We start from the raw sequence: 13995 nt of genomic DNA, 5'->3' as shown, positions 1-13995 counted from the left end.
TGCACTTTTCAAGGGGCATACAAAAGCATCACATGTGGTCGACTTCGGAGTAGTATACTAATTACTGCACATCAGAAACAGGGTGTTATTCTCAGAACAAACACTACAGAATGGGTGTGCATGGAATTCTAGATCTAGAAATGTTTAAATTTCTTGTGACATCTTATTTTATGGTTAGTGTATTATTTTAGTGCACCTGTGTATAATGACAACAGTAGTTTAAAGGTAATAAAGGACTTTTCTGTACTCTCAGTTGTAAAAAAAATGTTTACTTTGAAGTTAGAGACAAAAGTAGTATTTTTCATTCACCAACAAATCACAGCTGGGAATAATCTGTACTAAGGAATATGTGGCCCTATTTGTCCGTAGTTTCTCAATTCCCAGAGCAAGTAATCCCGTGAGCCCATCTTCATAGGATTCCAGGACTCACAGCACAAGCCTTCCACTTCTCTGGACTCTGGGGCTTACAGATGTTTCTAAACAGAGACACAGCAAGACACCAACCCCACCCGACATTGCACTGCCTTTACCCTATTCTGGACCATCCCATCCCATTTCCTGCCCTTGAACATCAGGCAAATTAACATACATTTGGACAACTGTCTTGGTGTTCTAGAACGTTTACATTTGCATATGGTAAAAGATATAGTCAAGATTCTTCCACAAAGTGTTGTTAGATTGCTGCCGGGAATCTGGACACAGTTCCACCCCATAATTTTTTTAGAGACCTTGGAACTAGCTGGTCATACATAACTTTCAATGACACTGGTCAAAGAGCAGTGAGGAAACTGGAAGTCACACAAATGATATGAATAGCGACTAGGAAGATGCAGAACATTTCATTACTGGGTCAAACTGGATTAATATGTTGCTTTATTTAGGTACTCTGTGAAACAGAACACCACCCAGCCTTTGAACTCATGGCTTTCATTGCAATGGGTCCCATTTCCTTGTGGACAGGCACTTGACTTCCTCCACCACAAGCTTCACTTGCTTCTGACAAAAAAAAAGTGTGATAGGAGAGGCAGAAAACAAAATATTCCTTAATCAAAACATCACCTCAACCAGATAACAAGAGAAAACTTCCAGAACTAGACCTACGTTTACAACAGCAAAACTCTATGTATGGCAGACCCTAGCACGGAGACTAGCATATATTAAACTTGAAATAAATATTTGTCAAAATAAAAACATTTAAAGGCATTCCATTACTAAGTATTTCTTACTGACCCTATGCGGGGTGTGACAACATTATTAATAGGCTTGTTTGAGTAGCTTCTTTTAAAATGATCCTTCATAGACTAACACTGGATTCAAACACCACTATTCCTCAGCCCACTTGTGAAATCTTTTTAAAAAATATTTCTGAATCAGTTAATGAATGATACACTAACTGTATTTTTAATAAAGAAATAATTGCTTACTTTATATATCTCCTGCTTTATAATCATACCTCTTTAAAAAGCTAAACTAAGATTACATGATTATGTGCCTTATTTGCTGAATTTTGCTATGAATAACATTAAGCTATTAATTAAAATAAAATCTATCATCAAGAATGAAGGTTTTCTATTACTAATATTATTGAAATGCATTCACATAAACAATTCCAGAACTCCAAATTCAGTTTGGGTAATGCAGCCTTGTTAGAATAAGTTTATTGCCCCCCACAGGGACATCCCTAAATGGGCAACAAACTCAGAAAATTCTTGGTACCAGGCCATCAACCCAACAGTTGCACTACTATATTTGATACAAGACCCAACAGTAATTTTTAAGTAGTTTTCCATTTTAGCACCAGATTATTTTCATAAAATTTCTGGCTGATATACATTTTCTTGTCTTTGAAACAAAGCATAAGAACAATCTATTTTTAATTGTTCTTAAAAGAACCTAAGGAAACCTACATTTTTATATAACTTATTTAACTCTAACATGTTAACGCAGAAAAAAACATGAATCCAATCAAATGTCATCAAGTGCTTTTAACGAAGAGTTCAATACTTACGCCATGATACCCGAGAGGTGAAACATTTCAGCTGTAATATAGGATAAATAACTGTACAGGAAGACAAAGAGTGGCTCAATCACCCGGATGTTATGGGTGAACCGAGTAGTAAATGCTGCTATAAATCCCAGGAAGATGCCAATCAACACGCCGCCAATCCCCACAACAAAGAAGTTGGCAATTCCTGCAAACACATCAATGGTCTCAATGGTTTTCATCTGGCAGAACGATTTGAATAAGTTGTACAGGACCTGTGGGAGAGAGAGAGTGCCTTGTCAACACTCATTCCAACGTCTCCATTAGCATCACCGTGACCACAGAACACTCTACCAGGCCTTCTGAAAAGGACTTTTCTGTACCAAAGTGGATGGTCCATGGCAATAACTGTGCATGTGTTTATGTTGTTTTAATATTATACTTATAACTTTAAACAAAAGCCTTTGAGAACATGGTGTTTTCAAATAGAAAACTATTTCTAAAAGTGAGTAAGAGGAGACTTCAAAATTATTGTACAATTTACTCCTTAAAACATCATTTTTAAGATACCATCTAGAAGATTCTTTTGAATGACTTGGTTGCCATCTAACACTCCCTACTTGCATTCCTGATGTATTGTTTGAATTTAGTTATCTTTCAAGGCCCTATTGTGGGGTAATACCATGGAAAGACCAGCGCATGACTACAGGTGCCTTACATGAGGACTTCTTCCCAGGCCACTGACATCTTCACTACTAACCCCTCCTCCTCTCCCTGCTCACACAGACACATCTGGTCTAACATGAGACCCAAAGGAATTCTCTAAGAGAAGCAGCAACCTGCGTTTTGTCCATGTGTGCATGTGTGTGTACATATAACTTGTGCTATAACTTCATACATATTTTGTGTCCATAAAATTGATGATACTACACTGTTGGTTGGTTTCTGAAAAATCTACAGTCTTTACACAGTCTTAGTTTAAGGCTTCAAAAATGGTAGGTACTTCATGTCCGCTGGGGAACATGCCTTCAAACACATTTCCGAGGGCCGCTGAGCCAACAGAAATGAGAGGAGACAGTTACACCCCTACCACTTTTGTCACAAAATCATCAAGTAAATTACGAGTCACACTGGTACCTTGCTTCTTTTTTACTGTGATATTTATATCTCAACTCTCCAGGAAAACTGGCTGATAGGACATTGGGGACAAAGGCATCTTAGAGTTGAGGACATGCTACACCCTTATTTGAGTTGTGAGAAACTTAAAATTGAACTCGTTCATCCACAGTCACACAAAATCTCAAAAGTGAACCCGGGGCTCCTGATCATTTGGGTAAGTCTTTCAAGGCTCACCCATGGGAGAGTGAGTTAGAATCTCCCAGCTAACCAGGGTATGCCCTGGTGAAAATCCGTTTCCCCCCTTCCTACCTCACCGAGGTCTTTTATAGCTACCACATGCAGGTTCTATGTAATTGTTTCCTTTTTTCCTACTATATCATAATCTCCTTGTTGTCAAGGATCACACCTTGTTATGATTTACTTCTTTCATGCTGCCTACTGGGAGACAATAAATAACCGTTGGTTTTGAAAAAAGCAGAGTATTATTACTTAGAAAGCAGTGGGCTGTTCCTTTTTCTTAATTGTTGGTGTAACACTCAAGAGCATTTGGCATAGTTCTACCAAGAAATGACTTTGTAAACATCCTATTAAAAATCAACTCATTCGCCTGAGGACTTAAATACCTTGAAGGGATCATCATTTGCCAGAATAGAAAGTGGCTTCAAGTAGCAGCCACTTCCTACTTTAACCAGAGGCCTTCTGCACACACATAGGACTTTATCAACATCAATAAGCCACAATTGCTTCCTGAGAGAGGATCAGAGATGGACTATTTATAACCCTTCCCTCCAAGCAGCCAAAGCCAAGATGTGCCAGTCACTGCTGCCTGAGGAGAGAGTCCTCCCAGCCGCTGGCCACCTCTGTGCAGACAGCCTCCCCGGCTGTGTAGGCACTGCAGCTCTGTTCCCTCCCTCCCTCCAATCTGCACCAGCAGATCACAGCTCTCCTCTGCTCTAACAACACTCACTTCCTTTAAATCCTGACATCCACATTTCACTCTCAAGTTTAAAACTGTTGACTGCTTCAGTATGGGAAGGTTTGATACACCTTGCATAGTTCTTTTTTTGGTTGGTTTCCAACACTCTTCACTCTGGGCGAGGGTATCATCGCAGCTGCACATAACACATGGTGCTTATTCATCACTGCTTTTCTTTTTTCTTTTTTTTTGTATTTTTCTGAAGTTGGAAATGGGGAGGCAGTCAGACAGACTCCCGCATGTGCCCGACCAGGATCTACCCGGCACGCCCACCAGGGGGCAATGCTCTGCCTATCTGGGGCATCACTCCGTTGCAACCAGAGCCATTCTAGCACCTGAGGCAGAGGCCACAGAGCCATCCTCAGTGCCCGGACCAACTTTGCTCCAATGGAACCTTGGCTGTGGGAGGGGAAGAGAGAGACAGAGAGGAAGGAGAGGGGGAGGGGTGGAGAAGCAGATGGGCACTTCTCCTGTGTGCCCTGGCCGGGAATCAAACCCGGGACTTCTGCATGCCAGGCCGATGCTCTACCACTGAGCCAACTGGCCAGGGCATCACTGCTTTTCTTGGTAGAAACCCAACCCCTGGCCAGTTGGCTTAGTGGTAGAGTGTCTTCCTAGCCTGTGGAAGACCTGGGCTCAGTTCCTGGCCAGGGCACACAGGAGAAGTGACTTTTCCACCTCTCCCCCTTCTTTATTTCTCTTTCTTCCCCTCTTGCAGCCATGGCTCAAATGGTTCAAGCAAGTTGGCCCAGGTGCTGAGTATGGCTCCATGGCCTCACCTCAGGAGCTAAAACAGATGGGTTGCAACAGAGCAGCAACCCCAAATGGGCAGAGCATCCCCAGTAGTGGGTTTACTGGGTGGATCCCAATTGGGGTGCTTGTGGTAGTCTGTCTGCCTTCCTGACTTTCACTTAATAAAAAAGAAAGAAAGAAGAAAGAAAGAAAGAGAGAGAAAGAGAGGGAGGGAGGGAGGAAGGGAGGGAAAGAGAGAGAGAGGGAGGGAGGGAGGGAGGGAGGAAGGAAGGAAGGAAGGAAGGAAGGAAGGAAGGAAGGAAGGAAGGAAGGAGAAAGAAAGAAAAGAAAAGAAAAGAAAAGAAAAGAAAAGAAAAGAAAAGAAAAGAAAAGAAAGAGAGAAAGAAAAGAGAAAGAAAGAGAAAGAGAAAGTGAGAAAGAGAGAGAGAGAAAGAAAGAAGAAAGAAATAAAAGAAAAGAAAGAGAGAAAAAAGAGAAAGAAAGAGAAAGAAAGAAAGTGAGAAAGAGAGAAAGAAAGAAAGAAGAAAGAAAGAAAGAACGAAAGAAAGAAAGAAAGAAAGAAAGAAAGAAAGAAAGAAAGAAAGAAAGAAAGAAAGAAAGAAAGAAAGAAAGAAAGAAAGAAAGAAAGAAAGAAACTTAACCCCTAAATCTAGGGAAACTGTATTTTCCTTGGTCACAACAGCTGAAGCTGTTGTTCTTCTCAAGAGCCTGCCTGGGCTCCTACAGCCCTTGCAAATCATGCTCTCCTCTGCCCTTGTACAATACAATGACTGCCATTCAGTGTCTGCTGATATGCTGTCTTGTGTCATTGATGTTTCCTCTTGAATGCCTACCTCATTTCCCAATAAAATTAGAAACTCCTTGTACTCACAGCCCATGTCTGCCTCTCCTCCGTCTCTCACTCCCACCCCACTCCATCCAGGCCACTGATGAGGCTGCCAAGAGAAGCTCAGTACTCATTTCTAAGGAACTGGCGAAAGTCATACTCTTTCCAGAGCCATCTTCCTGGCAGCTCACTCTATCACACCTATCAAGGGTACAGTCTGTTTTCCATATTCGTGTAGGTTTTGCAAAGAGCAAAGGTGAGGCCCAAGCACTCTTCTCTCGAGGAGTGGTCGAGGTTACTGGTCAGAGGCTTCAGTCTGATCGTTCTACTGCCTCAGCTGCCAGGGCAATATCACAAGGAAATAGCTGAGGGAAATATGCTACCTTGACAACCAGAAAGCTTTCCATGACCTGCCACCTGTTTTACAGTGAACTTGATGCCTAGTGATCAGAGCAAGATAAAATTCTTTTAGTTACAGCTGGCTATAGCCAGTTACTTCATTCCAGTTAAATCCTTTAATTTTACTACAATGAATCTATATAGAAAAGCACTTTTGGAGTTATAGTTTATATCTGTAAATGTATATGTATTCTGTATGTGGGCTAAAATTATATTTTTAGTTGGTCTGTGCAAAGCTGACCTCAACTGACCACTATATTTAGAAGACTGAAATCCCAGTGATGCTGGTTTGCTAAATTCTGTAATGGGCTAATTTGACAGCTGTATAACATTCAATCTTTCTACTTGCTATTATATTTTTAAAACACTTATCTATATTAACAATAGAAATTATCTACTTTGAATTTAGATTTAAAATGTTCAATAATTTAGTGAAACCATAACACAAAAAAATAATTCAGTTATCAGAATATTTCTGTGCCAGAAAAATAGATCACTTTTTCTGATGTGAAACACCAAGAATAATCATTTTAGATGAGGAATTTTAAGTCTATTCTGCTATTTGCAAAAGCAAAATAAAGTGCCAAGGGGTCACTGTTCCCAAAGTTCAATTCCACTACACAGCACATCATGCCTAGGCCATGAGGGTATATCACTAGCCTCTTTCCAAAGAACCAACTCTCCTCAACCAAGCCTAGCTGTGGTAGATTGAAAAAATGTAAGTCTTCTTGGAAAATTCTTTAAAATATTCAATGGTTGCATTAACATGTTCTAGAAATGATGTTGGAAATTACTGTGTAAGCGTAAGTCATTTGATTATGGAAACAGCAGGATTTCTCAGATAACTAAGAACTTTAACAATCTTTGCCTAATAAGGGAAATTTTAATTGTTTCTCTAAATATTCATTATAAGGGAAAGCATAAAAATCCTATGTAAGCAGCTCACCTTTACTTCTTTGATTGCCATTTGTCAAATTAATTCAAATTTCTATAACCCTAACAATAACAAAAAGATTTCAACTGCAGTCATATATTATCAATTTCTCTTTGCTTTGAGATATTTTATGGAATGTTTTCTACCTTTCAACTCTTTTAGCTCAATATTTAATTTACCATGGTTAGGGGAAGAAATTAATTGTGCTGACCTACAATTTCACTCACCCTCTAAACTACATTTTTAATGTAAATTCTCTCTGTTAATTTCTATCCTTCTAGTTGCAACACATTGTGATTCATCATTTTCATGGTATGCAACATATGCCATATTTTTTATAGCTTTCTCTATACCATGAGTTCATTAAACCTTTTCATCTAGAAGACGAGATGAATGAGTTAAAAAATCTTTTATAAAACATACCCACTTTCCTGGCTGGGTAGCTCAGTTGATCGCCCTGATATACCAAAGTTGCCAGTTAGATTCCTGGTCAAGGCACATACAAGTCAGCCAATGAGCACATAAATAAGTGGAACAATAAATTGATGTGTGTGTGTGTCTCTCTCTCCCTTCCTCTCTCTCTAAAATCAATAAATTAAATAAAATAATAAAATAAATAAACTATCTACCTCTATAGTTTGAAGGTAACTGATTAGGAGGCAAAACCATAATATTTTAATTTTTTTTATTGACTTTAGAGGGAGAGAAGAAAAAAGAGAGAGAGACAGAAACATCGATTTGTTGTTCCACTTATTTATGCTTTCACTGGTTTATTCTTGTATGTGCCCTATCAGGGGCCAGAACCAACATCATAATTTGTATCCATTTTTCTAATAGTTTCTAACACCTGACCAGTTAAATCCACTATTCAACCAGGTCAGTGAATCAAATATCTGGTGGTTTATTCTTCAGCATTACGTATACAAACCACTGGGCATGTCCTCTTATCTTGCAGGTATGAATTTAAGGGTAAGTCCAGGGCATATAACTTACCAAGGATGTCTATTTCAGGTGAAACCATAGCACTTATTCTGAGTTACAAGCATTGGCCTTGCAACAAGAGCTTTCAAATCTAAAGAACAGCCATGCCTTCCTTCCTGCATGGAAACAGCAGACCTGCAGTTTGGCCCATGGCCCTCTCTGGTTCAGCTCTCCCTCTTTGTTCATTAAACCACATTAGATGGCTTTGTGCCTCTTGATAGGAAGCACAGAATATGCCTCTGGAAGGCCTGAGGACTTTGCACACTTTAAACAGTAATTTAGCCAGATGTTTTCCTAACACTTGATTCTTGACCAACTCAAAGAATGGACCACTGAGACTTCTGAAAGAGAAATCTTAGAAGAGAAGAGAAAGCAATGTAAAGGTAAGGCTTATCATTTTGAAATAGACCTGACTTTCTTACTCTGTTCTAGAAGGAAGCAGCAAGGCATAAAGATTTCTTTTAAAGTTTCCTTCACGCTAAATAGATCCAAGAATTCCACATGGAACTCTGCATAGTCTCCCTCAACAAGAATAAACAGTATCTACGGGATGTAATTCACCATGTAAAATTTGATGGCTTTCAGAAATCAGAATGCCTTATAAAATGTCTTTATTGTTATGGCAATTTCCCACTTAAAATTTAGAATTGATGAGTTAATGACTAATCACCATTAATGAATAATGGAATGCATGAGGTAGATTTTGTTACTTTAGTTCACTTAGCTGTCTTAAACTGTCTTAGCAGCTATTCTTAAAAGTGGGATTTCCTTATCAATAACTATTTCCTACAAAATAATATTCACATGGAGTTAATGGACATTCTTCAAGATATTTTATCCAGTTCAGGGACCTGAATACAGGCTAACAGAGAAGAATACTGGCTTCTATGTTAAGTTTTAAATGAATCAGGGCTAACAATTTAATAACAGGAATTAATGGAGGGGGTAATATGAATTACTTAAGTTACTTAAATATACATTATTTAATAAGCTTTCTCTCAATTTTCTTAGCTGCAATAGGAATGATACCTATTTCCTTGGTTTCCATAAAGACCTAAGCACAAGGTAATCATTCACAAAAGGTTAATGGCTATTGTTACTATAACTATAACAACCATTATTGCTACAGAATTGAGACTACCATGAAAGAGCACCACCCATGCTTACTAACTGGTCAATCAAAGCATGGTCATCTGAGTGAGTTTAACTGATGGGGAAGCTCTTTGTAGGCCTAGGCTTAGAAGTCAGGATGGAGGTAAGTTGTGCTAACCTCAGGATCATCAAAGCCTCTGACTTTAATTATGTGTCAATCAATAAGAATTAAAAATAATTTGCTTTTCTGAATAAATATCTGCTTATGGGAAAATGGTGAAGAACAGAAAAATGCTGGCTGAATAGCAACAAGCAATGAGTTATGTGATAAAAACTTTGCCTACTATCATGAAGTAAATCAATCATCCCCAGGAAGAGAATGGCCCTTAATAGGTATTATCTTCCCACTTGTATTATACACATCATATACTGAAAGAATTACTTCTCACAAAGGCTTCTGGGACCTGAAGTCCTTTAAATTCTGATCAAAGACGGTCACTTTTCCAATGGGACAGAATAGAAAGCCCAGAAATAAAACTACATATATATAGTCAAATAATTTTTGATAAAGGGGCCAACAACAAACAATGGAGAAAAGAAAGCCTCTTCAACAAATGGGGCTGGGAAAACTGGAAAGCCACATGCAAAAGAATGAAACTGGACTACAGTTTGTCCCCTTATACTAAAATTAACTCAAAATGGATCAAAGATCTAAACATAAAACCTGAAACAATAAAGTACATAGAAGAAGACATAGGTACTAAACTCATGGACCTGGGTTTTAAAGAGCATTTTATGAATTTGACTCCACAGGCAAGAGAAGTGAAGGCAAAAATTAATGAATGGGACTACATCAGACTAAGAAGGTTTTGCTCAGCAAGAGAAACTGATAATAAAATAAACAGACAGCCAACTAAATGGGAAATGATATTTTCAAACAACAGCTCAGATAAGGGCCTAATATCCAAAATATACAAAGAACTCATAAAACTCAACAACAAACAAACAAACAATCCAATAAAAAAATGGGAAGAGGACATGAACAGACACTTCTCCCAGGAAGAAATACAAATGGCCAACAGATATATGAAAAGATGCTCATCTTCTTTAGTTATTAGAGAAATGCAAATCAAAACTGCAATGAGATACCACCTCACACCTGTTAGATTAGCTATTATTAACAAGACAGGTAATAGCAAATGTTGGAGAGACTGTGGAGAAAAAGGAACTCTCATTCACTGTTGGTGGGAATGTCAAGTAGTACAACCATTATGGAAGAAAGTATGGTGGTTCCTCAAAAAACTGAAAATAGAACAACCTTATGACCCAGCAATCCCTCTACTGGGTATATACCCCCAAAACTCAGAAACATTTCTACGTAAAGACACATGCAGCCCCATGTTCATTGCAGCATTGTTCACAGTGGCCAGGACATGGAAACAACCAAAAAGCCCGTCAATAGATGACTGGATAAAGAAGATGTGGCACATATACACTATGGAATACTACTCAGCCATAAGAAATGATGACATCAGATCATTTATAGCAAAATGGTGGGATCTTGATAACATTATACAAAGTGAAATAAGTAAATCAGAAAAAACCAGGAACTGCATTATTCCATACATAGGTGGGATATAAAAGTGAGACTAAGAGACATTGATAAGAGTGTGGTGGTTAGGGGGGAGGGGGGAGAGGGTTAGGGAAAGGGGGAGGGACACAAAGAAAACTAGATAGAAGATAACAGAGGACAATCTGACTTTGGGTGATGGGTATGCAACATAATTGAATGACAAGATAACCTGGACATGTTTTCTTTGAATATATGTATCCTGATTTATTGATGTCACCCCATTAAAAAAATAAAATTATAAAAAAAATTTAAAAAAAAAAGACGGTCACTTTTGAAAAGGTTAAGATGGGAAATCTCATATATACAAAAGTCACAATCACTGTTATGATCCTCTGGAAACAGCCGAGGCTTGCGAGCAGGGATGAACCACATTATTTGCATGACCCAATGCAAAATGAAAATGAGGGGCTCATTGTATAATAAAAAACAAATACTAAACAATAAGTAAAAATTTTATGAATAATTTTAAGAGAGAGACAACAGAGCATTAGACCCAGCAAGGAGTTCTTCTATGCACAGGGCTGTCCCTGTCAGGAAGCAGAGGCAGGTTGGGGGAAAGCCCCCACATGTTGGAGTGGAGCAGGGTGAACATGTTACTCACCACGGTCACTGCATCATTCAGCAGGGACTCTCCAAAGACAAGGATGTAGAGCTGCTCGTTGACATGAATGTTCTCAAAGACAGCGAGTACAGCCACAGGGTCCACAGCTGAGATTAAGCTGCCAAAGAGCAAATTCTGGAGCAAAGTGATGTCACTAAGGCCAAAGGCTTCAATCTGGCAGATACCAAACAAGGACACGCCAATACCAATGGAATTCCAAAGGGTCCCAACCACAGCATACCAGAAAATGGTGCCAATGTTCTCAAAGAATGGTCGAGTAGGCATGAAATAGCCTGCATCAAGCACAATGGGTGGGAGAAGATATAAAAAAAACACGTCTGTCTTCATTGCAGGGGGAGACTTTTCATCAACTCCAAAAATAATCCCACCTAGTAGAAGTCCAACTATTATGAGAAGGCAGCTCTCAGGCACAATTGTGGGCAACTTGTGATAGAGATGGAAGCCTGTTAAGAGAAAAATAAAAACCCAAACTTTAGTTTATGCAGGAATTATGGAAAAGACAAACTGGTTCTCTTTGACAGAACCAATAGGTCCTATTTCAAAATCTTCCAGGTCAACATAATTGGTTATAAACTGGCTTTTACATATAAAAGTCTGATGATCATATTAAATTATTCACAGAGTACACTGAAGTATACACATTTAAATTTAAATCAGAATTAGATTGCTATAGGGACACACTATACAGCATAGTTTTCATCTAAATTTCATTTATTTTCTTAAATAAGAAAATGCAATTTTATATTTGCAGCAACACTGACTCCCAATACAGTTTCTAATGCAAAAATCTCATGTCATTCTCATAAGAAACCCTAAGGAGGAGACGAGGTAGATATTTTCAACACTTTTATCATTTAAATGGAAATGGAGGTTCAAAGAGATACAAGGTCTGGCCAACTGGCACACTGGCAAGATGTTGTCATTTGAACCTCTATTTCACATTGCCAATGTTTGGATTACTGCTGAGATGTCAGGTATTGAGAAGAGTTTGTAATTTATTTAAAATTTTTAACTTCAGATTTTTTCATTTGGAATATTGATATGTTTAATTTTTCCGAGGGCTGCTCCTTCAGAGATAGCCAAATCAACTCATCAAAGATATATGGGTAACTGCTATATGAGGGATATAAACTTACCATGATCTCTATTCTCAAAGAGTTTCCAATAAAGACAAAGGAACAGATGTGTTTGGGACCTACCCTAACACAAGGCATCAGGAAATAAAACCCGTCGCCTGCCGTGGGGACAGAGCAGAAGGAGACCTGCTGTGGACATGTGGAGGGGACAGCACATGGAGAGCCAGGCACTGAACTCATAGAGAAGGCGCGAAGAGTCTCCCAGGGAGTGAAGAAATGGAGAAAGATACCTGTCTCCTAATTCAAATATGACTTTACTGCAGAGATCATGTTAGGTAGAGACCTGTAGCAGAAAGAGGAGGGAACAATGGTTGCACCAGCACATGGGACAACGTGGGGAGTAACTACATATAAGAGGTCATTTGACAGGGCTCAGTGAGGACAGCTCTTATTTGCAAAGCACCAACAAGTCATCCTGAAGGCATGTTGGACGTTTTATGAGTTAAAGCAGTGTATGGAAATGATCTGAATTATAGGAAGGTAATATTAAAATAACAGAGTAAGTCCTTAATAAAAACTTACAATCACAGACGTTTTCTTTGATTTTTAAAAATGTATTGATTTGAGAAAAAGAGGAAGAGACAGCAGAAGAGAGAGAGAGAATAAGAAAGAGAGAGAGAGAAGAGTAAGGAACATTGATTGGTCTGTTCCTGTCTGTACCCTGACTAAAGATCAAACCAGCAACCTCTGTGCTTTGGGATGACGCTCTATCCAATCAAACCCTCCGGCCAGGGCTCAATCACAGAGTTTAAATAAGTAAATTTTTAGAAGCCTACAAACTGTACTCCAAGTCATACATGAAATAGTTTGTGAACCAAAAAAAATATATATATATAATCATAATTTGAAGAGCTTTGAGGAACTAAATTCTAAAAAATTAAATTAACATACTTATTTGGGTATTCACATCATCCTTCCAATTTTGATTATTTTACTCATCATGTTATAGCAGACTCCACTAATTATTGGGGAAAATGTATATTATTAAACAGAGAAGTTAAAGAAATCCAATAAAAACCACATCTTGGTAACCTCTACTAAAATGACTCTTACTACTGCAAGCAACTTTTCTTAAATAATAAGGATATGCCAATAACAGCCTCTCCTCCTCCTCGAGTCCATGTACAATCAGTTTCTTTTTGGAATGCAGAACCTGAAGGCCAAACCTGTGTGCTGAGGCCCTATCAGCTGCCATCAGACAACTGCCCCTGGCTTTGGATCCAGTTCTCCAACTCTCTGCTTGTGGCTGTGGATACAGTACTAACAGACTGAGCCCCAGTTTGCTCATCTGTAAAATGGGGACAAATGTACCCACCACGTAAAAAATCTGTAACCATAACTGAGCTGTGGGCTGTATAACTCTAACCACTGTGTCAGCAATATCACGATGCTCCCAAAAATTGGTTTTCTCCCCTCTTCTACATGAAATATCAAGAGAAGTTTTAAAGAAATGCACAGGAGCCAGGCCACAGAATCCTCAGCAGGCCAGCTTGGAGTGAATCTATTTTAATTCTTCTCTGCATATGTTATTAAAATTAAC

The 13995-nt window shown here is 38.7% G+C and overlaps 1 protein-coding gene across 1 annotated transcript in view; it reads right to left on the bottom strand.

The window, feature by feature from the left end:
* The window catches only part of SLC9A2 (solute carrier family 9 member A2), a 125039-nt gene that overhangs the window by 79579 nt on the left and 31465 nt on the right, over positions 1-13995 (bottom strand). Inside the window, exons 2-3 of the mRNA XM_066377507.1 lie at positions 11299-11762; positions 2009-2259 (exon numbers count right to left, since the gene is read on the bottom strand). Of these exons, the coding sequence (XP_066233604.1) occupies positions 2009-2259; positions 11299-11762 (715 nt within the window). The remainder of the gene's footprint in view (positions 1-2008; positions 2260-11298; positions 11763-13995) is intronic.

This window comes from Saccopteryx leptura, chromosome 3 (genome assembly GCF_036850995.1).
Source record: "Saccopteryx leptura isolate mSacLep1 chromosome 3, mSacLep1_pri_phased_curated, whole genome shotgun sequence".
NCBI classification, from domain to species: domain Eukaryota; kingdom Metazoa; phylum Chordata; class Mammalia; order Chiroptera; family Emballonuridae; genus Saccopteryx; species Saccopteryx leptura.
Note: the sequence above shows the minus strand (reverse complement) of the source record. Positions and strands in the feature narration are given on the sequence as shown.